The sequence below is a fragment of the Festucalex cinctus genome, chromosome 10 (genome assembly GCF_051991245.1).
Source record: "Festucalex cinctus isolate MCC-2025b chromosome 10, RoL_Fcin_1.0, whole genome shotgun sequence".
Lineage (NCBI taxonomy): Eukaryota > Metazoa > Chordata > Actinopteri > Syngnathiformes > Syngnathidae > Festucalex > Festucalex cinctus.
The window spans coordinates 4,966,913-4,993,004 of NC_135420.1; the positions used below are offsets into that span (position 1 = coordinate 4,966,913).

Here is a 26,092-nt window from a genome sequence, read left to right on the forward strand (position 1 = left end):
ACACAAAAAAAACAGATCCATTTTTTTTTAAAAAGGTGAAACAGTTAAGAGTGAGACAGAGTTTTTAGAGTGGCAACGTAAAAGTGAGTTTTGAAGAATGAGTGCATTGAAGGGTTTGGTTGCTTTTGTCTTGGTGTGTACATGCACAAAGGTAAGAAATTTTCTGATGTTTATTTACTAAAAATATTAAAAGGACAAAAAGTGTAAAGAAAAAGTTATGTACCTACAGATGTTAACATGAATTGTTGATGAATTGAAAGCAAGTGTATTGATAATTTCTTTTCATTGGAATTTACAGGCTTCAGCTCAAAGGGGTATTGTATTATTATTATTATTATTATTATTTTTACCATATTTTGTGTATGTACTGTATTCTGTTGATATGTGCATATCATCAATGATACCTAACAATGACATAAACATAACCAAAACATAAATGTGATTTACAACAGAAAAATATTCTAGTATGTAACAAACTTGTTTCACCTCCACTCTCAGTGTTCACGGCATCAGTGTTCGCAATAACATCCAGAAGTGCAACTCTACGATGGGACGCATATTCTGGAGCCACCTCCTACCTGATCACCGTGTCTCTAGAAGGCTCACAAGACATTGTTACTTTCATCCAATTTGGTGAAAACACAGTGATGGGCACTGTCAACTATCTATCCCCGAACACCTTATACAACTTCACGGTTCAACCTTTGGATATCAACCAAGACCCATTGGACAATATAACGGTTCAGTCATTCACAGGTGAGGTTAACACATATGTTTTATATATTATATGCTGTTTTCCCAAAATGAATTATTTGAATTATTTTTACTTTTGCTGTAATTCTAAAATATGATGGTGAAAACTGTAAGACATATTTGCATGTACTTTCATTGTAAGAAAGTGTTTGCTCTTTCTAAATGTCCCACCCTGATCAAAACTATTTTTACCATTTCAGCTCCGGAGATGATGGATCCCATCCAGAATATCAAGCCAAATGACAGCCAGACATTAATAGTTGAATTTAACTTGGTTACAGGAGCAACTCAATACATTGTACGTGTTCAGAATTCTGATGGTTTTTATCGAGAGGACACAGTTGATTCCTCCCCAGCTGCGATCACATCCCTCAAACCGTACACGGAGTACACATTGAGCATCATGGCGGCAAATAGCGGAGGACACAGCCAGCCGTCTCTCTCTGTGACTGGAAAGACAGGTACAGTTTTGCCACTTTCATGCCCGGGAAGACTTATACAATACATGGAGAATAACACAGAAAGTGTATATTATACATGCAAAAATGAGTCACATTATACCCAATTCTTGGTAGAGGTCATTCGATCTTCTCTATTGTCTCAAAGCGCAGGCTCTTATACGGTCACAGTCACTTGATACATCAACAATGTTCGAGCAACTCTAGGTTTTCATCATATGAGAAATATGACAGGACCCTTCCGGGATTGTCCTTTATTGTTGGTAACTTTACTTGAGCCCTCTATGTATAACACAAAGAGTTGATTTCATACTCAGTATCAGTACACATCATCTATAGTCCCTCAGTTCCACCCTCACCCAAGGGACCACATCTAATCCATCTGAATCACCAACTATTGTTTTCACTATAAATGCACCGGAATGAAATTTCTTGACTGAAAACGAAAACCAAATATGAGGAGCCAAAGGCGGAAACCCAAAACACTGAAAGAAATTATCCATCCATCCATCCATCCATCCATCCATCCATCCATCCATCCATCCATCCATCCATCCATCCATCCATCCATTTGTTACCGCTTATCCGTGGTCGGGTCGCAGGAGCAGCAGCTTTAGGAGGGAAGCCAGACTTCCTTCCCCCCAGCCACTTCAACCAGTTCCTCCGGCGGGATCCCAAGGCAGGCGGGATCCCAGGCCAGCCGAAAGACAGCTCCAACGTGTCCTGGGTCGTCACCGGGTCCTCCCACCGGTGGGACATGCCTGGAACACCTCTCCAGGGAGGTGTCCAGGAGTCATCCGAACCAGATGCCTGAGCCACCTCAACTGGCTCCTCTCCACGCGGAGAAGTAGTGGCTCGCCTCTGAGTCCTTCCTGGATGACTGAGCTTCTCACCTTTGAAAGAAATTATATTACTTCAGAAAACTTAAAAACATTTCCTCGGCTGTGTCATTTTCTGTACTTTTCTTAAGTTGCCTAAAGTGAAGTTATGCGTGCGAAATTCAAAGGAGTTCAGCATTTTCAGACAAGTCTTTTAAAGATCTGTGAGTCAAGTCAAATAACAAATGAGTCTCAAAGGGCTTCACGACAGTCCCTGATGTCATTGGTCGAGTGAGCAGCTCAGCCAAAGACACGCTTAGGACCTCCCCCTCATTTGAATAACATTTCGACTTGGCAGTACGGCCCAAAACTACCAAAATTCAAAGTAAATAAATGATAAATAAATGAGTAAATAAATAAATAAATGACTAAAAGTAAAAATAAAAACTAATTAAAAAAATATATATAATTCAAAAATTAAATACAAATGTATTTACTTATCTGGCGATTGGCTTGTACCCCACCTACTGCCCAAAGCCAGCTGAGATAGGCTCCAGCACCCCCCGTGACCCTTGTGAGGAATAAGCGGTCAAGACAATGGATGGATTGATGTATATATATATATATATATATATATATATATATATATATATATATATATATATATATATATATATATATATATATATATATATATATATATGTATGCGTTGAGCAACATTCCAATTCTAGCCGAAAACCTCTTTGAGGATCCAAGACTGTAGACAGGTTTTATAGTCACAAATTTAAGAAACAATAAACTACATATCCTGCATAGGAGATGGAGTTTGTATTCTTAATTTCTTTAATAATAATAATTAAAAAAGAAAAGCACCAACAACAACTGTCAGTCATGTAACAGAATGACTGAGGCCATAAATGGAGCTACTGTATCAATTAATTGTGCTTTACACCTATAGTTTTTGGAGAAACTGTACCTGTATTTTTTTTAAACCAAACATCTCATCAAGTTTTTTCCTCCCTCACAGTTTTGCCCCCTCTCCAGCTCTACACTTCTTCTCCCAGTAATGATAGCATTGTTATATCCTGGTACCCCATTGACGGTGCTTTCCAGTACACCGTGGCCATGTACGACGTTTTCTCCAACACAACCATGAAACAAAACACTACCAGCACCAATCTGACATTCTCTGGACTGGAAGCTGGCTCACTCTTCATGATCATGGGGTATGGTTGGGACGCTGAAGGACGAAAGGGAGAAGGAAGTTTGTACATCAACCAGACAACACGTAAGGAAGCACTTTGACATTTTGCATTTGCTTAAAAAGTCTTCCTAACACAGATACAAGTTTCGCAAGATTTTAAATGGATCCAGTTTTACATGGTTAAAACCCTTTCAGTACTTTATTGACAGTCTGATCAGTTTCCCTTATCATTGGTAAATTATAGGAGGAAGCTATGACAACTATGCCCTTCAGTAGCCTATGTGTTTATTGGCAAACAAAGGTCCAGGAACAGTTAGACACATGAAATATAATTAGTGTTGTTCCGATACCAATACTGGTATCGGCAGAGGTGGCGATACTGCATTAAAACAGTGGTATCGGTATCGGTGAGTACTCACAAGTAACATGCCGATACCATTAATTCCAACACTAATATAGGATTTTGGATGCAGCATCTTGTGTCTTGCTCATGCACGACATTCACTGATATGTTACTTGTTCACTGCATGCCGATCTAAGATATCCTATTGGCCCTTGAATGCTCTGAACCAATGGCAGGACAGCTTTTTCATGTTGAGGGAAAAAAAAACAACTTAGGTATCGGTATCGTCCGATACTGCAAACCTGGGTATCGGACTCGGTATCGGGGGCCAAAAAACAGTATCAGAACTAGGGGTGGGAGAAAAAAAATCTAAATCGCAATATATTGTTGCGCTCTCTGTTGCAATAAATTATCGATACACTGACGGTAGATATCGATAGAATGTGTCTAGTTGTGCAGTGTTATGTTATAAATGTTTATGCACTTTAATTTGTCTCACTTTACAATGTTTACAGTTAAAAGGCTCAGAGGCAGTGAGGCACTATGCACAAGTTTTCGCATTGAATAAATGCATAATTGGACATTTTCCTTTTTATGGGCATTTGTTGGCTTTTTCAGTCACATATCGTGATATATTGCTCAAAAAAATTTGACACTATATCAAAAATCGTAGATATTGTGTATCATGATATTATCATGATCTAAATATAGTTACAGTATCGAATCGTGGTTTACACGTATCGTCCCACCCCTAATTCAGAACAACACTAAGTATAACCAGTTGCTTATTGGATGTGTCGCTGTGTTTCATCCTCGTGTATTGACAGGACCTCCGACACCAGCTTCCGTTGAAGTGTCTGTGGTGATGATTGTCGATCAGCCCGTACTGTCTGTGTCCTGGGAATTAAATCAGGAGGTTTATGGCAACATAGAGTACTATGTGATGAGTGATCAGAACCTCACATTTAACACCACATCCAGCCCCTTCAACCTCTCACCAGTGGGCTGTGGAGAGGTGCACACAATCCAGGTTATATCCTCCAATGTGGCAGGGCCCGGCTACCCTTCAATTCCTGTTGAGTTCATCACCTGTGAGTATGAAAACTTTGATTTCCACAGGGCCTTTTCTCAACCCTTGTCACCACAAACGCGTCTTAGAGACAAATGTCACACCAACTGCTCAATATTATTCCAGATTTTTAACCATGCGGAATTGTCATCTGTCCCTCTCAGTCCCTTGCCCACCCAAATCTTTAGCTTTGGTGGAGTCAGTGGAAGGAAACTGCACTTTGTCCTGGGATATGGAGCCCTATGCAGATAGCTACATGGCCTACATCAAGAAAGATGATGGTGGTGAGATAATATGCAATACTACTAGCAACAACTGCACCTACCACTGCCAATGTGGCTACATGTTCCATATGTATGTGTTCGCCTACAACGATGCTGGTCCCAGTCCTCCAGGACCTGAAGTCAACTATACCACATGTAAGTCACAGTTGGCTGTCTTTCTAGGAACCTGATTTGCCTGTGTTAACGTGCGTATCATGTCTTTGTCAGTGCCCTGTTGTCCAGAGAGTGTGTCTGTCTCCCTGGTGAGCACGGAAACTCTGGAGATCACATGGGCTGTATCTCGGGGAGCAGATCTGTATGAGACTCGAGCAGCAGATGTTTCAGAAGTCATCCTGTGCAATGACACTGCACCGGTGTGCGCTCTCTCTGACCTGAGCTGTGACAGTGCCTACAGTGTGGTTGTGACACCCTGCAATGACATGAGCGGCTGTAATCGTGCATGCAAATCTCACACCAAAGATACAGGTAAACCACATACACAAAATATGAATCAAAGAATGAAGAATAATATGACACAGTAATCAATTTAAAAAAAACACTAAAGGTTCATGTATTATTGCCATTTTCTGATTACTAGTGGTTATATTTTGTTGGAATTCCTGATATACACTTCCTTTAAAAAAAAAAAAAAAAAAAAAAAAAAAAAAAAAAAAAGTACTATTTGAGTTAAGGTATAGATTAAAAGCCCCACATCCATTCCTGGGATCAAATATGGCCATCTATGACACTAGTTTTATTGTTTATTGATGTTCCCTAACCATTTTAGCCTGAACAACCATTAAATAACGGACATAAAATTTGAAATCTTTGAAAATGGAGGGCTTACTGGTCCTTGTAAACAAAACAAAATAAGCACGGTGGTCACGTGATATGCAACGAGGAGAAAGTAGTGAGTTGGCTGTCTGAATCGCCAAACGGAATGAGGGCACTATATAGGCTATTATGCTGCATTCGCGGATGGTCGGAAGTCGGACTTTTCCGAGTTCAAACCAAGAAGTGTGTACGCAGGGCCGGCGCTAGCCATTTTGGTGCCCTAAGCATAAATGTTTTGTGGTGCCACCCCCCCAACACTCCGTCCGCACACCCCATCACCCCTCCCCTGGTAGAAATGAACTGATCTGAGTATTTGTCAGTTTTGCTTTATTAAACAAAATAACTTGTAAGTAGGGCGGGATTTGAAATATCGATATATCTCTATCATATTGATACACCTTTTCATATCCCAATATCGATACATAAAACCATGTATCAATATATCGACCCCCCCATTTTTGTCAATTTATTTACACAGCCTGTGCTGTGGTTGTAATTTATTTAAATTATTATTTATTGTTTTTATCAGGCCATGTTAAATGAAACAGATTAATGTAACTGCAATGGATTCAATTCCTAATGTAAATATTCATATTCTTACTAATGCATTAAATTATAGCAAGAAGTTTCTACTCTTTGAAGCATTGGTACTTTTGACTGTCTAAAATATGTGCTGCATGAATTCCTCAACTGAATCGAAAATCGTTGTGAATCATGAATTGAATCGGGCCCTTGTGAATCGAATTAAATCGATTCTGGAAATCTGAATAGATACCCAGCCCTACTTGTAAGTGTCAATATTGAAGTTTTAAAAATGTTCACAAAAATAAGTGATAAATAATAAGTCTTTCTAAAACTAACAATGACACCAAATGCTCAAATAAATAAAGCTAAATGAATTAAAATAAAACTCAATGCCACTACTATCAACAAATAAACATCTGGAAATAAACAAAGTGCAAGCAAGTTAGTAGAGGCCCTACAGAGGCACATGTCTCCATTTCTGGGCTGCAAAATCGGCTATCAGCTCATCATATGACAGCTTTTGTGCAATTTCCGCATTTATGTTAGGGTATGAAATGCTCCTTGAGCATATTGAAGCATTGATCCTGTATTCAGAAATACAAGACAATATTCAGGGATTCTACAATGAAATATGGTTTTGAACCAACCATGGTACAAACATTTTCTAAATTGATTAGGATTATGGTATTGTGCAGGCCTATATTTAAAACACAGGTACATGAAAATTTTAATAATCTACCTTTTTAGAGAAGGACTGATAGGGCACTCTGTAAAAATTCTGGACATAATGTTAAAACTATGAATATGAAATGAGGAAATCTACTTAGCCTTAAGATGATTATTATTATTATTTTCAAATTACACTTTCACCAGTACATGCTGCTCTTGGCCGTTCCATATGAAACAATATTGTCTCGTCACATTCCATTTAACATACCGTATAATGAACGAGCTGGTCACAACCATTCCACTGCGGCGGTTTGGAGTGTTTTTGTTTTGTTTTGTTTTTTACTAACTGTGGTCATGTAAACGTAGCTGCTACAAAATAAACAAATTGTCATACCTGCAAGTGACGCGCGAGCATCATCTCATTGTTTTTTCTTTTCCTCTTTTCCGCCCCCAATTCTTGATGCCTTTTTGATGACATGTCCAGATATCCAAGAATAAACTTCTGCCAAATTTGCGATTGAAGCATAACGTGCACCCCACCCCCCTCCCCCTTTCCCTAGTAGTTTGCTTCGTTGGAGCAAAAGTGCACCCCGCAGCCCTCCCCCGTTCCCTAATAGGAACAAACTACTAGGGGAGGGGGGGCACCAACGTAGACCAGCGATACCGCTCGTCGAGTAAATAATGCTACGTTATTTTTTGTATTTATTAACATGCGTTACAAGCTTTTATTTTAAATATTAGACACTGATATTCTAATTACTAATATGATTATTTTTACGGGCTTGATTTGTTTTTTGGTGCCCCCTTAGGCAGTTGGTGCCCTACGCGCAGTGCGTGATAAGCGTATGCGGAGCGCCGTGTCTGTGTGTACGCCACCTTGAACTCGGAAATTCCACTTGCGAAGTCTGAAGAAAAAAAAAGGACCCCAACTTCACCGGCGGACTACAATGTGACGTCACTCTGAATGGCAAAACACAATTTACTCGAGTATAAAACTAGATAGCTTTCTTCATTCATAAATATTCGCCATAACCTCACGTAATGCAACGTACGTGACAGTATTGCCGCTATATCCCTGCATGAAATTATACGGTCAACTACTTAACTGTATGGAATGCTTATGAAATATGATTAAAACTATAAATTAGGCAAAATTGCAAAAAGGTAAGTTTTCTGGAGGTCAAATTGAGGTTTGAGGGCAAAAATAAAAATCAATTTATCACTCTCCGCTATTTTGGTTGTTTACTTTCACCTTGAACGCTTTGAGGTCGGAACTGGGGAGTTTCAACTCTGATATTTCCGACTTCCGACCATCCTCAAATGCAGCATTAGGCCACTATATAGTGTGGGGCTATGTAGTGAATGAGGGATTAGGGGATAAGGGTCGACATTCTGACACAGCCCATGTCTCCCTATTCCCAGCGCAGGTGATTCCAATGACAGCTCATCAGCAAGCTCTGGAGAAGCCTGATAATGATCCTCACCTGCGTTGGGAATAGGGATACATGGAAAACAGGCTGGATAGTGTTCCCAAGGATGAGGGTTGAGAAACACTGAGTTACATGATTAATATTTGCTCTCAATAACTTATAAATACGTTTTTTTTGTAAGTGTCCCAAAGACGTATTTGTAAGTTTTTGTTTGTTTGTTTGTTTTTTTTTTTTTATGCTAGAGCATACAAAGAGCTTTGATGCAGCCTCTCAACTGCAAAGAACGGTTGCAGAAATGGTAGTTATTACACAAACAGCCAGCAGGTGGCAACAGAGCAAAGGAGCTCAACCAGGGCCATGTAGAAAAAAAGCTCAATTACTCACAATTCTAACCCCGGGTTTTCACCGGATGCGGTTGCGGTGCGGTTGCGGTGCGGTTGCGGTGCGGTCCCGCGACGCAAGCAATTAGATTCCATTCATTCGAATGGTGCAGTTTACACCGCTTGCGGGTGCGTTGCGTGTCGACTGCGGAAGGCCTGCGGCGTGCCGCAAGCCTTCCGCAAGGATAGACCTATTTTCTATTTTTGCCGGACGCCGCAGCGGTAGGCCTCCGGCAAATGGCAAGCTAGCACAAAACACATCGAGCGGGACAGGAAGACCGAGGCAGTTTCAAAATAAATTTCCGGTTACCTTTCAGAATAAAACACTCGCCAGCTCCTATTTCGCAAGTTTTTCAGCAAAACGTGACGTGGGCGTCGCCGGGCCATGTGCTCATTCACGGTTTAGACACCAGCGAACATGGACGAGGAGAGGTTTATATTGGAGGTGGAAAACCACAAAATAATATATGACACGGCACATCCTTTTTATAAGGACTGTAATGTATTGTGAGTTTTATGTTCGCGATTGCTTGTTGTGCCCGTCTCGCTTGCCGTACTGAGCGGCAGCCGGACGGGGAAGACAGAAATAAAGAGTGGACCCGCACTGACCCGACTCTCGTTATTAATATACTTTACAAGGACAACCAAAAAAAGGATGCTGCATGGAATCTCATAGCAGAAGAAGAAGAAAAAGTTAAATCAAAAGAAGTCCACCTCTCTTTCTGCTTCTCTGTTGAGCACAGACATTCTGTATGTTTGTCGTTGTGAAATGCCACATGATCGCGCGCGCGCGGTCCCGCGAGACACGTTGGGAAGTGGGCGGCGACGGAGCTGCCGGACCGCAGCTGTGCGGAGCCGGTGTGGATTGACAAAAAAATTGACCCGTCCGGAGCACGCAGTCAAGACGCACCGCACCGCAACCGCACCGCAACCGCATCCAGTGAAAACCCGGGGTAAACCCGGGGTAAATAGATTTGTGCAAATTGATTAAACTTAGCTATATTCTCATGCTAATTGCTACAAACGGAAACAGGTAGAAATATACTTTTTTTTTTCTGATGAAAGAAGAGACTTTAATCTTTCTTTTGATAGGTTCCATGTTTTATAGCAATAGAGCAATAGGGCCTTGAAAAATCAGTCAAAATCCAGTAAAACAGCCGTAAGCGAACGGGATTGCTTCTGTGAAAATGTCTGGGAGCGAATGAGTTAACTATTCTCTTTCATAAACAAAAACATTAAAGTACGCGGACATATCAAACACCTTTTAATTCCAAACATACAAAAATAACTTTTATCATTTATTTAAAAAAATAAACAATATTATTCTGTGTAAGCACTACTATCGTGCATCATTGAGAAATCGATCAATAGAACAGGAATATTTCTGTTTTGAAAACATTCTTTCCTTGTTCAGGCTGAGATCCACTTTGCGTTTCTCTCAGTCGACATAGGTAAAACGGACAGTGAAGTCTATTTTGTCATTTTGTAAAATGATCAAGTCCATCCTTTCTCACATCAGGGTGGTAACCAAAGCAAAGTCAATGCTGCAAAACTAATTGATTGTGTTATCAATTAGATGTGTTTATTTACCCAATCAGACAGTTTAACCTTCCAAACCTGCTGTGGCAAATTTGATATGCACATTTGAACCCCCTACTCACCACCCCAATAACTACTCCTATAGTTGTTTCAATAACAAAGATTGAATGTTTTTTCTTACCTAAATAATTACAAATTTGGTGATGTTCTCTTTTGAAAACACAACTGTCTCTTTTGTTTATGTCTTGTCGGCTAGTGAGCAAATGCCTGCCCTCCAATGAACAGTTTGAACATTAGCACTGCATTTAAAGATACAGAAATAAACACCTGTATTACAAGAATGATTTGATTGAAATGGATTGCACACAAAATTGTACCTAAAAATTGTACCTAACAATCTTAAAACATTAAATACAACTGTATTGAACTCCAAAGTTAAACACAACTGAAATGTACTGAACAAATGTTAATGCAGTGAATTAAAAACGAGTTTAAGCCTCTGTAACACAATTCTTTACTTACCACTAGAGGGAGCGCTCATACCAAAAATTGCACTTGTACATTTTAGAAAAGCCTCAAAAATTCAAGTATCACATGATACGTTTGTCATCATAGGGTTTAATATCATTTGAGCATTCTTATCTATCTTGTTATCTATTAATTCTAAATCTGTATCTATTACTTCTTCCTGGCCAGCCCCCTGCATGCCCATGTATATCCAGCTTGATCCCAAAAACTCTTCCTGTGTCAGTGTAAGCTGGACAGCAAACAACCGTGCTGCAAATTACAGCGTGAGTGCAGTGGGAGACGATGGCACACACACCTGCACCTCGTTTGGAAGTAGCTGTGACATCACAGATCTGCCTTGTGGATCCATCTATGACATCACCGTCATAGCAACCAGCGCTGCTGGACTAAGTTTACCCAGCTACTCTGAAACGCTAGAAACCGGTAAAAGAACGATCAATTCTGCTCTAAACTGTCAATCAAACAGATAAACTCACAATATGCTGATTTGTCATTGGTCACTGTACACATTTTCTCCCCACCAGAACCCTGTTGTCCAGCCAGTCCCACGGTGCACCAGGTCACTCAGGCGATGACCAATGTCTCATGGTCTCACGCTAAAGGTGCTTATACATTTCTCACCTCGTTGACATCACCCCGTGGTCATGCAAGCTGCCATACCGAGGATTTCCACTGCCTCATGGGATGCATTACCTGTGGTACAAACTACACAGTCACCATGGAGGCTTTCAGCCACAGTGGGCACAGTGTCAACTGCACCTATCAGGGCTTCTCATCCAGTGAGTAATTCTGTTTCCGGGCAGTTCGTTCACCATGTATGGTATAATGCAGGTTCAAATGGAAGTGTGTGTGCTGAAGGGTTGGATCCCAAAGCGCAGACACAAATAAGGTTTTAACTTTATTCGCATAACTTGACTAAACGAAAAACAATGACAATGCATCGAGAATCACGAGACGCCAAGCCTCCTTGTGGCTAGACATGCGGGTCCCAGTACTGATATGGAATTATCTGATTGGCTGTTGACCCAGTAACTCGATTAAAGATCCTTGCATGACATAGTTCTTACATCACATAGCATTAAAGATTCTTGACACCACATAACATCACATAGCATTAAAGATTCTTAGCATCACATAGCCTAAAACTAGTTGAAACTTGATGATGGTTACATCAGTACAAAACAGGGACTTGACCTCACACCGAACAGGTCATGAACTCAACTCAAACTTAACCTAGGCGTGACTCCAGACATGAGACAAGACCCAAACATTACTCCTGCATAACCCGAGTCATGACAGGAAGCTGTTGCCTATACACGCTGACTTGTGACCAAAAACAGAGTAGTGACAGGACTGACATATAGAGATGAACAACCATTCACACGCACATTCACAGCTAGATCGAATTTGTTCTCTTCAATTATCTGAAATGTTTTTGAACTGATGGATGCCCAAGCGTACCTTGTGCCTAATGTACTGCATTACTCTTCTGTGTTGTTGACATCAGCATCTACTTATTTTAAAAATAAAATTTTTTAAAAAACAAACAAACACTCTCAGATGACCACTTTGTAGCCCAGGAGTGTCCAAACATTTTTGAGGGCCGCATACAAAAAAATTGGAAGGACACAACGGCCATTTTAACATTCTTTGACTTTCATTAATTACAGATGTTGAAATTAATCAAGTAAGGAATTATACTTGTTAATATTTTCTGGTTAAATTGATAAACTGTTACATGACAGCCTTCTGTTAAAGGTGACAAGGAGAGTTGAGGATTTTTCAAGATTTTGGGGTGGTCCATGGCCCTGTATCATACTGGACGAGATCCACCCCTGCACTGAACGATAGCTGAATCCCAGCTCCACATTCAAAACCAAAACAAGAGCAAACTGTTGTAAGATGACCGTTCATAAAACATGAGGATCATTAATGTGATAAATTGACATAGCAGAACAAACTATATTTTTACTTCTAATAGTAAACTACTGTATATTTATTGTTTTGAAGAGTAATTATTATTTTAGTCATAGTTTATTTGTATTTTTGCATAATTTACATAGAAATGTTCTACAGTATATAAACCAATTTGTTGTGGCATTTTTTTTTTACATGCTCCCTTCTGACTCCACCCACCTCTACCTTTTTATTTTTTATTAGCCTTTTGGAGCCGTGTCAAATGTCATTTTTAGCATATGCCATGGGCCACCGAAAAATGGATAGTGAGCCGCAAATGGCCCCCAGGCTGTATTTTGGACTCCACTGTTGGAATCACTGAATGGAGTATTATGTAATCATCAACCTTTTTTTCTTGCTTTTATTTAGAAAGGGAAACAAACAACAATGAGTTGGCATTATGAACAACAGTCATATAAATGTTTCTGACATCACTCACTCTACTTACACATGTTACAAATCCATTTCTTACACCTTACATTAAATAAATATGAGAGCCACAATATGCTGGTCACTGCCTCATTGTCTCTGTCTGGCAGGTCCATGTTGTCCATCAGGTGTAAAGATGTACAAGATGTCTGGAAACGCTTTGCGGCTGCAATGGCGCACCGCTGGCAGCAGCCACCATTACATCGCCGAAATAACGGGCAGCAACAACAACTACAACTGTACTGCATCTGCGGGAGAGAACAGCTGCGATATTACAAGCGTCGAATGTGGAGATATTTATCATGTAGTGGTAGCTCCACTGAAACCAGACGGCAGCAAAGTCTCATTTTGTGCTCAGAGGGTTTATTCAGGTATGGTGGCATAATACTGACTGTCATAATACATAATACTGACCTGGGGTGTCAAACACATGTTAGCTCAGGGGCCGCATGGAGGAAAATATATTACTCAGTGGGCCGTATCGGTAAAATGGGGTTGGATCCCAAAAGCGCAAATACAACTAAGATTGAACTCTTGGTTCATATAACATCGAGAGGCGTAGAACAAACTTGACTAGACGAGAAACAATGAAAATGCATCGAAAAACACGAGACGACAAGCCCTCTTGGGCTGTGGAGATGCACCGAGGAACAGAGGTAATAATCCAACAAACACACACTTCTCGGTTTGGCTTAAATAGACAGTCAATTGATCGGATTGACTGTGGCTAGACATGTGGGTCACAGGAATGACATGGAATTATCTGATTGGCTGTTGACCAAGTAAAGGGATTAAAGATTCTTGACATCACATAGCTCCTGACATCACATAGCGTTTTTCCAGTTGAAACCAGATGATGGTTACATCAGTTCAAAACAGACACTTGACCTCACAGTCATGACCCAAACATAACCCCTGCATGACCCACACTTAACCCTGTCATGACCCAGTCTCATGACAGGGGTATAACTTAAAAACGATTCCTGTCAATTATACACAGATTTTCGCTATTTGCTAAATATGCTATTTTGCTAAATGACGGAGCTCAACTGTAATCATATTGTTCCAAATAAAACAAATACAAATGGAACGCGGCAACACTGAGTCCTGGACGTGTTAAATCGACCTGTTTTGCATATATATATATATATATATATATATATATATATATATATATATATATATATTTCCCAGAATGCATTACGTGACGCAGTTAATGATGTTATAAGGACGCTAATCCTTGTCATATCTATTTGTGTTACCAGTAATTGAATTTGTGTCATATTTGACGTTTGTCAGTCTATGATTAATAATAATAATAATAATAATAATAATAATAATAATAATAATAATAATAATAATAAGTATTATTATTATTATTATTATTATTATTATTATTATTATTATTATTATTATTATTATTAAACAAACCGTAACTTTAAGTTGTGTGTAAAATAATGACATCCAGGACGATTCCCGTAGAGGTTGCATTGCTCATCTGAGGACTGCTTGTGAAATTACAAATTTTATATATTCCGATTGTGGCTGATTTATTAATTAGTCCAACATTACAATTATTTTTTTAACTTTATAAAATCATCCCGTGGGTCGGATTAAACCCCTTTGCTAGCCTTATCCGGCCCGCGGGCCGTATGTTTGACACCCCTGTTCTAGACTCATGAAAAGTCATTCATACCTTACATGTAGTGCTTTGTAACTAAAAGAGATGAAACATTTTGGCTCATTTGATATTGTTTCGCCTCTTTCAGTCACTTGCACAGGAGATGATGTCGGTACAGGCAAGTGTGTTTTGTAATGAATACATTCATTTTGGTTTTGCTATTTACATTCATTTTGGTTTTGCTATTTCAAATATATTTTTGTCAATTTGTTTCTAAATCAACAAATCTAATTTCTTGCAGTGATGTACAGAGGCAAGAGAAGTGTGGATCAGTAAGGTAAATTAATGTGTATTGCAGATTAAGTTTGTATATTGGTTACATAAAAAAAAAAAAAAAAAACTCACACAGGTTTGATATTTAAAATAGTGTTGTGTAACTGCATCTATTTTGTATCCACAGCCTGCTGTCATATGATCTAATTATCTCACTCTAACCCATCTTCATCATCAACCTGCATCAGCCTTCCTCCTTTGGATACATAATATCCGCCAGTTGTAAAGGCACCTTATCATTTGGCTATGTTTATTTCATAGGTGTTAGACTTTCTGATCAGACATGTCATGTTATGTGATTGTGTATCTTGTAAACATTTCACTATACTATTCTAACATAACCAAACACTCCAAACTCATAGCTCAAGGCACAGTTAACCTGCACTAGTATACCATGCAGGGATATATATATATATATATATATATATATATATATATATATATATATATATATATATATATATATATATATATATATATATATATATATATATATATATATATATATATATATATATATGTAATGTATATATAGGGGGTGTCAGGCGATTAAAATTTTTAATCGTAATTAATCACATGACTTCAATAGTTAACTCACGATTAATCACAACTTTTATTTCTGTTCTTATTGAACAAGAAAATATTTTTTTAAGTTTTCATACTCTAACAAAATCAGAAAAAAAGTGTTAAACTAATAGAAATATGGCTGCATCCTTTAGTCATTGATACAGCAATTTCATTCATTTTATTTAATAAAATTGAGGTAAAACTAAAAAGATGTACTGGAAAAAAAAAGTGTGATATTGATTTGTGTTGGTAATTTTTCTGCTACTGGATGGCATGATTGCATTTTTTTTAAGATATTAGTGACAGTTCAATGAATTTTTCTTTTCATAATAATAGCAATCTAATCTAATCTAATCTAATCTAATAAGCGGTCAAGAAAATGGATGGATGGATGTATATATATATATATATATATATATATATATACATCCATCCATCCATTTTCTTGACCGCTTATTCCTCACAAGGGTCGCGGGGGATGCTGGCGCCTATCTCAGCTGGCTCTGGGCAGTAGGCAGGGGACACCCTGGACTGGTTGCCAGCCAATCGCAGGGCACACAGAGACAAACAACCATCCACGCTCACAAGCACACCTAGGGACAATTCGGAGCGGCCAATTAACCTGCCATGCATGTCTTTGGAATGTGGGAGGAGACCGGAGTACCCGGAGAAGACCCACGCGGGCACGGGGAGAACATGCAAACTCCACCCAGGAAGGCCGGAGCCTGGACTCGAACCGGAGTCCTCAGAACTCGACCACCGTGCCGTCCACATATATATATATATATATATATATATATATATATATATATATATATATATATATATATATATATATATATATTGTTTGCCATATCTGACTGCATCATAATGGCCTCATTTTAAAAATTGTCACGTAAAGTATATATTTTAGATGCATTGCTTAAAAATAATTATTTGGTAATTGGTAAACAATTGTTATTGTCTTATCTCCACTGTAAGCAACCAAATCTTATACATTAATGTGAGCGTAAAAATGAAGCATGCCGCAGCAGAAGCAGCCCTACATGTCCAGAAGAGTTTGGCAACATAAGGTTTTTGTTTTTAAACAATATTGCTTTTCTCAAGTGAATCAGACTGTCGTAGTTGATGTCAGGTCAAGGGCACCAACCCCTTAATTTGAGGCCGCGTGAATAAATAATATAACTTTGTGCCTCACCACTTCAATACCTCCACCACAAATTGAAAATACTACTGCATTTTTTTTAGGGTCCTTGTCAAGAATGGGCTCTTAAAATCGTCATGACATTTGATAACAATGACAATGATAACCACTTATCAACTGTGCTATTTATACACTGATATTATGATTTTATACATTTGAAATTAAAAGGTATACATTTTGTAGTCAATCCATCCAAGCAATATTTATAGGAATTGCTCCAAGTAGGAAGCCTCCTGAATTTGAATGCCAACACAATCGAGTGCCTTTGTCACCATCAATTTATTGTACACTCTTTATTTCAGGATGAATTTAACTCTGAAATGTCATTTGGGTTTTGCACACACAATGCACATTTCTTTAAATAAAACAAATTCCCATTATTTTATTTGTTGTATGTGCATGTTTTTTAAATCAAACCTTATGAAGAAAAAAATGAAAGTTTAACAATATTTCAAGCTACTAAACGCAGAAAATCCGATTCCGAATCGCTACTGCCACCTATGGACGAAAAATGAAACTGCACTATTTATTTATTTTTTTCCTTAATATAATTTTTCTCCATAGGTTTGGGCCCAATTCATGAAAGTAAAATTACATTTTCAAAACTGCCAACTCATTTGGCCAAACAGAGTTATATTTGTGCACGGGGCCTGTTAACTAATTTTACAATTAACATGTCATGTAGAAAAGGTACTTTCTCTTATTTTGTGTCCTCGGTGGCTCGAGCATGGACTGTGAGCCTTCAGATACGTCTTAAAAATAAAATAAAATAAAATAAAATAAAATGTTATATATATATATATATATATATATATATATATATATATATATATATATATATATATATATATATATATATATATATATATATATATATATATATATATATATATATATAACGGCCGTAATGCGCACTTCGCTTATTTGCAAAGGGGCCATGTGAGAATCTAAAACCGTTGTACTGGAAGTCTTTTCATCCAAATATCATTAACATCAACCTCTGGTTCTCATTACAAAGTTTTGATCAGCACCCCTGGTTTTGGCATGATAAAACAAGATTATTTATTTATTTATTTATTTATTTATTTATTTATTTATTTATTTAAATTGCAACACATTTTGAAAGTTGCACAAAAAAAACTATGTGTTATAATGTAAAATTAGAATAGTATAATTTAATAATAAAAAAAGCATTGTTAATGTATATAATTAACTGGTTTATATTTATTTAACCATCTTTTCATTTTTAAGCAGATGTGTAAGAATGTTCGTTTTACTTTTACTATATTTCTATCATGTACAATAAATCAATTAACAAATGATTAATGAGATCGCTGACTAAAAAAATTAACAAAATAAAATAATAAATACCTGGGGAAATGTGTGTGTGAGTGCAGTCAATGGTGGACGGATCTACCAAACCCCCCACAGTGTTTTTATTTTAGATGTTTATGTTTATAACATGTGACACTACTTCGGTGACCAATGTTTTACCTGTTATATACTTAAGGTTATCGGTTTTGTGCTTCTTTGAAAATCCAAACAAACAAAAAATAGTTGAGCAATAGCCAACGTCGCCACCTAGCGTTAGGAGTGTCAATAACAAGTTCTAACTCGGTAAATAAAGCTCGGAATAAAACTACAAAACAGCGTGGGGGGAAATGAGTTCGTTGTTCACGCCATCACTTCACAGGCAGAGACATGACTTTGTCGTCGACTTTGTCAGGAGGAATAACCCCCATAAGGTAAGATTTCTTTCTTTTGGACAACTGGTACCTGCTCGTAATGAACCCAGTTAGCGTTGAACTCATGGCCTGGTATGTTTCCTCTTTGTTTTCACTGTCACGATAACAACACTGAATCCAGCCACATTACAATTTCTTAAAGACATTTTATATTTTCTGTAGGTGGTGGACTTGGGCTGCGCTGATTGCAGCCTTCTTCAAAAGCTCAGATTTCACCGTCAAATTGAATTGTTGGTTGGAGTTGACCTCAATGGCGCCAAACTGAGAAAAAAAATGTAAGTGTGCCTCGTACGATATAAATATTTCTCAAACGATTTCCATGTGATGGGGTTAGCATATGTCCTTGTCATGTATTTTTACAGATAAATAACAAAATGTTTAAACATACTACAATAATAAAAACAGCACATACTTTGTTAGCTCATCTGCCTCACAGTGGAGGTTAGGTGTTCGAATCTCAGATCACCCTAATGAACATTGGTGTATGATCAAACCGGTTTCTGTGATGCCAATGTTAACCTTCCGCAGGCATGGATTGGCTCCTCTATCTACGAACTATCTGCAGCCAACTTGTAACCAACTGTGTGTGCAGCTCTACCAAGGTTCTGTCACACAAAAAGATGCTCGCCTCAGAGGATTCGACTTGGTGACCAGCATTGAGCTGTAAGGTTTCCCCAGTCATTAATATCTGTTTTGTGCATCAAATTGGGCTCTTTTTTTTTTTTTTTAATGTAATGAATTAATCTCCATACCCTTACTCTGCCCCTTGGATGTCTCCAGCATTGAGCACCTCTCTCTTGATGATTTGGACCGGTTTTCTGAGGTGGTCTTTGGATACATGGCTCCGCAAACGGTGATCATCAGCACCCCAAATTCGGAGTTCAACCGGCTTTTTCCTGAAATGTCTGGTTTCAGGCACAGTGACCACAAGTTTGAGTGGACCAGAGTGGAGTTCCAATCCTGGTATGTTTATTAGTATTCTTAATACATGCTTGTCAATCCAATCTTGAAAAAAAAAACATTTTTCATTGTAGCAGACAGTGTGCAAAAAGTGAGGGGAAAAAATAGGATAAGTCTAACAACAACAAAACATGGCTATTGTTCAGCAAGCCTTTTTTGTACAAATGCATTTCATCCATCTTCTTTTTTTTTTTTTTAAATATAGCTTTTGCCCTTTTTTGTGTCACGGGTGAGCTCAAGCACATCCCAGCTGTGAGCGTTGCGTTATAACCTGGACTTGTTGCCACACAGTAAATTCTGTAGAGTACGTTTGTCTCTATTTAGAGTGGGATCAAATAGACTCAATTTTAAACTAATATTTACTCTTGGAAGAGAGTAAAATAAATAATTGAAAAAAACAGAGTTTGGAAGATTCCCACTGACATGAGCAGGAGCTGCGTGGCTCAGGGTGTAGATCGGCTGTCTCCCAAGATGAAGGTCGTGAGTTCGTTCCTCAGCCCTTGAGTGACGTTTATTTATTTTTTTCCAATTTATTTTACTCTCTTCCAAGTTACATTATTAGCCGACTCTAAAACTGAGTCTATTTGGTACCATTCTAAATAGAGTCAAATTTCCTCAACAGAATTTACTGTGCAGCCAACCATAGGGTACGCACACAAACAATATTAACACCAATCTACAAACCGATATGGATTGCATTAGACCGATTCCGATACTTGGTAGAGTAAAATTTGAATAAATGATTAATCAGCCGATTAATTAAAAAATACATAATAAATAAAATATTTTTTTGGTCACTGTTACGTTTGTTTTGTTGTGTTTCTGTCAAGATCTTTGTGACAGCTAAGGATGTTTGGAAGCGCTATATAAGTAAAGCTGACTTGACTTGACAGTCCATATCTCTTTTGGTGATTGGATATTACGTTTGGAAACACATATTAAAAATAGAGAAAAAAAAAGACTCGTTATTTGATTTTAGTTTTAAAATAGAAACGCCAAAATTGAAATACAGTACAGTTTGATTTTCTCGTTTAGCTGTCTGGCATGGGTAAAAAAAAATAAAAAATAATAAAAAAAAGTCAAATAACAGTTTGATTTTCAATTTTTATTTTAGAAACGAAAATAGGATATAGCTGGAGACAGAAATCGGGAAAACGGCCCGTGATTTTGTTTTGATTGCCGGAAGTTGTCGCTGAGCTCAAGCACATCCCAGCTGTGAGCGTTGCGTTATAACCTGGACTTGTTGCCACACAGTAAATTCTGTAGAGTACGTTTGTCTCTATTTAGAGTGGGATCAAATAGACTCAATTTTAAACTAATATTTACTCTTGGAAGAGAGTAAAATAAATAATTGAAAAAAACAGAGTTTGGAAGATTCCCACTGACATGAGCAGGCGCTGCGTGGCTCAGGGTGTAGATCGGCTGTCTCCCAAGATGAAGGTCGTGAGTTCGTTCCTCAGCCCTTGAGTGACGTTTATTTATTTTTTTCCAATTTATTTTACTCTCTTCCAAGTTACATGATTAGCCTACTCTAAAACTGAGTCTATTTGGTACCATTCTAAATAGAGTCAAATTTCCTCAACAGAATTTACTGTGCAGCCAACCATAGGGTACGCACACAAACAATATTAACACCAATCTACAAACCGATATGGATTGCATTAGACCGATTCCGATACTTGGTAGAGTAAAATTTGAATAAATGATTAATCAGCCGATTAATTAAAAAATACATAATAAATAAAATATTTTTTTGGTCACTGTTACGTTTGTTTTGTTGTGTTTCTGTCAAGATCTTTGTGACAGCTAAGGATGTTTGGAAGCGCTATATAAGTAAAGCTGACTTGACTTGACAGTCCATATCTCTTTTGGTGATTGGATATTACGTTTGGAAACACATATTAAAAATAGAAAAAAAAAAGACTCGTTATTTGATTTTAGTTTTAAAATAGAAACGCCAAAATTGAAATACAGTACAGTTTGATTTTCTCGTTTAGCTGTCTGGCATGGGTAAAAAAAATAAATAAATAATAAAAAAAAGTCAAATAACAGTTTGATTTTCAATTTTTATTTTAGAAACGAAAATAGGATATAGCTGGAGACAGAAATCGGGAAAACGGCCCGTGATTTTGTTTTGATTGCCGGAAGTTGTCGCTGCAAGCATTTCTCATACTGGCCAGGAGGTGGTGACAATGGCATCTAAAAATGATATCGTCTTCTGTATGACCATTTCCAGCCAAAATTCCACAAACTGTAACCATGGACTCCACTGTAACGTGTAGGTAATTTCCTGTACCCGTCTTTTAATGCGAGAATAATAATCATAATCATAATAATAATCATAATGCTAATCATAATAATAATAATCCTAATAATCATAATCATGTTTAAAAACAATAACTCAAAGCAATGTCTGATTTTCATTTGTTAATTTTCTGTCATGTGTTATTTATTACTAAGTTATTACTTTCTCTCTCGCTAACAACATTAAACAGGAATTACAGGCAGAACATTTGACAGTTTTACAATATTGTGTCCTTTTAGTATTTGTTTAACTTAACAAAATACTTTTTTAATATACATATTTATATTTTAATGTTTTTTTTTTCTTGCCGGAAGGACGTTTTTAAACATGGTTGGTGAGCATATAGCAAATGTTGCAATCTTAAACGAACCCTGACAAGAAATCAACCTTCGCTACCTTTGCAAACCTCGGGATTCGGCTCAAGGTGTTTAAAAGACAAAACAAAAAAAACAGTCCACTATGGTGTACTAAAAATCTGAAATTACAATTAAAAAATTGTTTATTATATAGTTGTTTTTCCCCTCAAAACACGAAACCAACAAATGGATTTCTTTAAAAAAATGATATTAAATTATGGAGAACTAGAGAAATCTCAAGAAGAACTGGGGGGCAACAATTAAGTTGCCTAAAATTCCTGGAATGTTTAACTTGCATGCCACTATTTGAAGAAAAATACTCATTTGCTAGAAAAGTAGGCCACACTAAGACACGTTAAGCCGCAGCAGCATACTGTCTGCAAATCCACTTCATACTGAAGTGGATGCCATCTCACATGTGGGATCATTGAGTCCTTTAGGATTTCAAATGTTCGGTGTTGGACTGAATGGACATTAAGAGCTGAAGCCAGCGTTTGTTTTCAGGTCCTTGAACGTCTGTTCGGAATTTGGCTACGCGGCAGAGTTCACCGGTGTGGGACAAGCTCCCCCAGGCCAAGAGGAGAGTATTGGCTTCTGCACCCAGATTGGTGTGTTTCACAGACTCACGGTGGACAGAGGTGGCCTCACGTTAGGCGACGATGCAGGACATAATTTCCCATACATGCTGGTAAGTGGAGAGATGAGTCGTAAACAGTGAGTCGTAAACCTCACAACTATTGTAAATGGCTTTCCTGATTAGCTTTATAGTGTGACTTATCCCAGCCTACGTGACCAAAACATCCTGCGGAAGACCCTGGTTAGTGAGATGCTGTATTGGGCAGAAAAGATGAAAAAAGAATGGCTGGAGAAGCTGACAGGTAAGAGTCTGGCGAGGTAGCTAATAACATTTGCGCTACCATGGTTTTATTTTTTTTATTTTTATTTTTTTATAGTATTTACTTTAATAGACTTGGCTGAGTAGTAGTACATGGACAATTAATGAGTATTTCTATGATTTATGTGAAAATGATCAAACTCAAGAGAAACATGAAGAGGAGAATCCTGTGGAGAAGAACAAACGAGGAGGAGGAGAAGAGTACGGAGAGATCTTCTGGACAAATGGTCATGAATTGCAGTGTCAGACATTACACAGGTGTGTAAGAGGTAGGGATGTAACAATATCCAAACATCACGATATGAAACTCACGATATGATAATTATCACAATATTGTGGGGAGATCGGCGATATTTAAAACGGGTCACAATATTGTAAAAAGAATGAGCTCATACTAAAAAAAAAAAAAAAAAAAAAAAAAAAAAAGCACAATATTGTGCTTTTGTACGCACATATTGAGTTCCTCCACATAATGGCTTACTTCACGGGCCTATTACGTTCCCCATTATCTGACAATTAACATAGATTTTTAACATAGAAGGGCCAAAATAATCCCTAATGAAAATTAAAATGCACTAAAAAAAACTAGCCACCAGAGGGTGTTAGAACTGCACGTATGGAAACCAACTTGACTTTTTTTACAGATGTGTTGCATTTTTAATATCACGATATTGCGCTTATCGTTACATCCCTAGCAAGAGGTATTAATTGGTTGCTTGAGAAGTGAACGTCTGGCACCTAGTAACTGCTGTTGCACTCAGTGGCGGCTCATCAATAGGGAAAACTGAGTTGCATTGAAAACGACGAAAATATAATGACTATGACATTGTAGGAATAATTGTAAATAATAAATTATCATACATTTGCTGCAATGAAGAGCTGCTTCTGCTTGCAATGAAGAATGCTTTGCTCTGTTCCCACTCACATTCACATAGCCTGGCTAATTTGAAAATGACTCAAAAAGCTGAATGACCGCAACATCTAATGCAGCAAAATGGTCTGCTGAGGTCGTCTGTTTTCTGTTAAAGAAATGATTGCAAACTTGACCACACATGTACTCAGCAATTTTCCACACACATGCACAGCACATAGACAAACAAGTACACTTTGTTCCAAATATGCCTTGCGTTTGCATTTTTAGGGTTGGAACACCCATGTAACTAGGGGCGTGGAAAGGGCGTGGAAAAGCAAATAAATAGAGAGGGTGAGGAGAGGAATCTTTAGAGAGTGCAGGAGTGAATTGTCAGTCAATTCCTCTCCTCTCTCCTCACGAGCCCTGAACTGAGTGTCTTCTCTCCTTTTTGTGTCGTGTTTAATAATGTCAAACAGGTAACCCTGACAGACATATAATCAAAATTGGGGATGTTCGATTTTTATTGGGGTTTTTTTTCCAGACCGATATCTACCAGTACTGAACTCTTGAGTAGTCACCGTCATTGTACTTTTGATACATAAGCTTTCTCCTGAGAAACAATGTCAGATAATTTTAAAGAGAGACCCCCAATATAGCATTTTAAGTTGAAATTGCATTCTTCTAATTTCTAGTTCCTGATTGTAAAAACAGAGTGGCCAGTACTGGTATCAGCCACCGTCTCAAGTACCGATACCTTTAAAACAAGGCTGATCTTGGCACCGATACCTGGTATCTGTACTCACCCATCCCTCATAATAATAATAATAATAATAATAAAAAAAAAAAAAATACTTCAAAATATATATACAGTGTATCTCTTTTTAGATGAACAGGATAAATATACAGATTAAAAAATTAAAGGAACAAAGTGTTCCCTTAATTGTTTTGAGCAGTGTAGTATACAGTTACTAGTGAGTAAAATTATTTTTTTCTGTAGTATGGATGACATACTTTTCGGTTTGGGTGCACAGAACATCGCTGGTAGACTCTAAAACTTGACATGCAGTCCACTATCAGGCACTGAATTCTACCACCCACAGCCAATTTTTTATTTATTTATTTTTTTGCACTCAGTCACACAAGCTTACATCATGTAAGTTCTACGGTCTCCCAGGTGGAGAAGCGAACCCCACGCCAACTGGCACCGAAGGCAGGTGATGGTTCCACTCCTCCACCTGGAGCCCACACAACCCAAAATGTTTAAATGGCATTACTGTTGAGGCTGACATCATTTCCTGCTCCGAATGGCTCCAGCCTTCCACAGGAATTTGCGACATCCAATATGGCCACCATGTCTGTGTGGTGGCCATATTGGATGTGGCTCATCCAGGCTTCTACAGCGTCTCTAGTTTTGTCTTCATATTCAATTCAGTCAAGCCACTGATTGCAGCAACAGACATTGCAGCTCCTCAGCATTGGTTTCTATTTTTTTTGACCAGCTTCATATTACTTCACTTGGTATCTATAAAAGAATAACACATTTGATAAATGTTTCTGAAAGTGGACGTCAACCTTGAACATTTCTTGATAATAATATGTTGTATGTGACCTCACTAGTCTAAACATGACATTCTGATTAATTAATTACATTTGTGGAATAAGAATTCTGAAGCAAAATTTAGCCGTTTTTATCCATCTCAGGGCGTGGCCATTTTGCCAATTTCTGTCGACTGAAGATGACATCACAGTTGCTCAGGGCTCAGGCAATAACCAATCACAGCTCACCTGTTTTCTGAAGCTAAGCTGGGATTGGTTGTTACCGGAGACCTTAGCAACAATAGCTGTTTTTCCACCAACAAGCCCAGGAACTTTGAGTTCTGGGTAAAGGGAGTTCTTGGTTGTAAAAGTTCAGCAGGGAATTTATTAGGGCCCGAGCAGCGACCGCTGCGAGGTCCCTATTGTTCCTGAAGGAATTCTTATTATTAGGGCCCGAGCAGCGGCGGCGGCGGTGCCGCTGCGAGGCCCTATTGTTTTTGTAGGAATTCTTCTTATTA

At 38.0% G+C, this 26,092-nt stretch overlaps 2 protein-coding genes across 6 annotated transcripts in view; both read left to right on the forward strand.

The window, feature by feature from the left end:
• Positions 1 to 97: 97 nt before the first annotated feature.
• On the forward strand, positions 98 to 15,519 carry fndc7a (fibronectin type III domain containing 7a). Its single transcript, XM_077534443.1, has 14 exons — positions 98 to 151; positions 299 to 314; positions 499 to 756; positions 954 to 1,214; positions 3,058 to 3,318; positions 4,405 to 4,668; positions 4,811 to 5,065; positions 5,138 to 5,395; positions 10,983 to 11,237; positions 11,339 to 11,593; positions 13,310 to 13,570; positions 14,969 to 14,998; positions 15,122 to 15,157; positions 15,281 to 15,519. The coding sequence occupies exons 1-13, from the start codon at positions 98 to 100 to the stop codon at positions 15,154 to 15,156; spliced, it is 2,463 nt and encodes an 820-aa protein (XP_077390569.1). The 3' UTR covers position 15,157; positions 15,281 to 15,519.
• A 2,970-nt stretch (positions 15,520 to 18,489) lies between these two features.
• The window catches only part of henmt1 (HEN methyltransferase 1), a 55,854-nt gene continuing 48,251 nt past the window's right edge, over positions 18,490 to 26,092 (forward strand). For 3 of the 5 annotated variants that reach the window (XM_077534710.1, XM_077534711.1, XM_077534712.1), the window contains exons 1-7: positions 18,490 to 18,669; positions 18,832 to 18,944; positions 19,198 to 19,332; positions 19,450 to 19,632; positions 22,795 to 22,978; positions 23,051 to 23,168; positions 23,332 to 23,443. In XM_077534710.1, the coding sequence (XP_077390836.1) occupies positions 18,586 to 18,669; positions 18,832 to 18,944; positions 19,198 to 19,332; positions 19,450 to 19,632; positions 22,795 to 22,978; positions 23,051 to 23,168; positions 23,332 to 23,443 (929 nt within the window). In that variant the 5' untranslated portion in view covers positions 18,490 to 18,585. Of the gene's footprint in view, positions 18,670 to 18,831; positions 18,945 to 19,197; positions 19,333 to 19,449; positions 19,633 to 22,794; positions 22,979 to 23,050; positions 23,169 to 23,331; positions 23,455 to 26,092 lie in introns of all 5 variants that reach the window. The other 2 variants (XR_013285424.1, XR_013285425.1) reach the window with 1 other exon arrangement.

Excerpts from the sequence above, each read along its gene's own strand:
- fndc7a (XM_077534443.1), top strand. The coding sequence starts at position 98 with ATGAGTGCATTGAAGGGTTTGGTTGCTTTTGTCTTGGTGTGTACATGC. Across the intron at positions 11,238-11,338 it reads CTCTGAAACGCTAGAAACCG|AACCCTGTTGTCCAGCCAGT; the intron begins GTAAAAGAACGA and ends TCTCCCCACCAG. Across the intron at positions 14,999-15,121 it reads AGGAGATGATGTCGGTACAG|TGATGTACAGAGGCAAGAGA; the intron begins GCAAGTGTGTTT and ends AATTTCTTGCAG.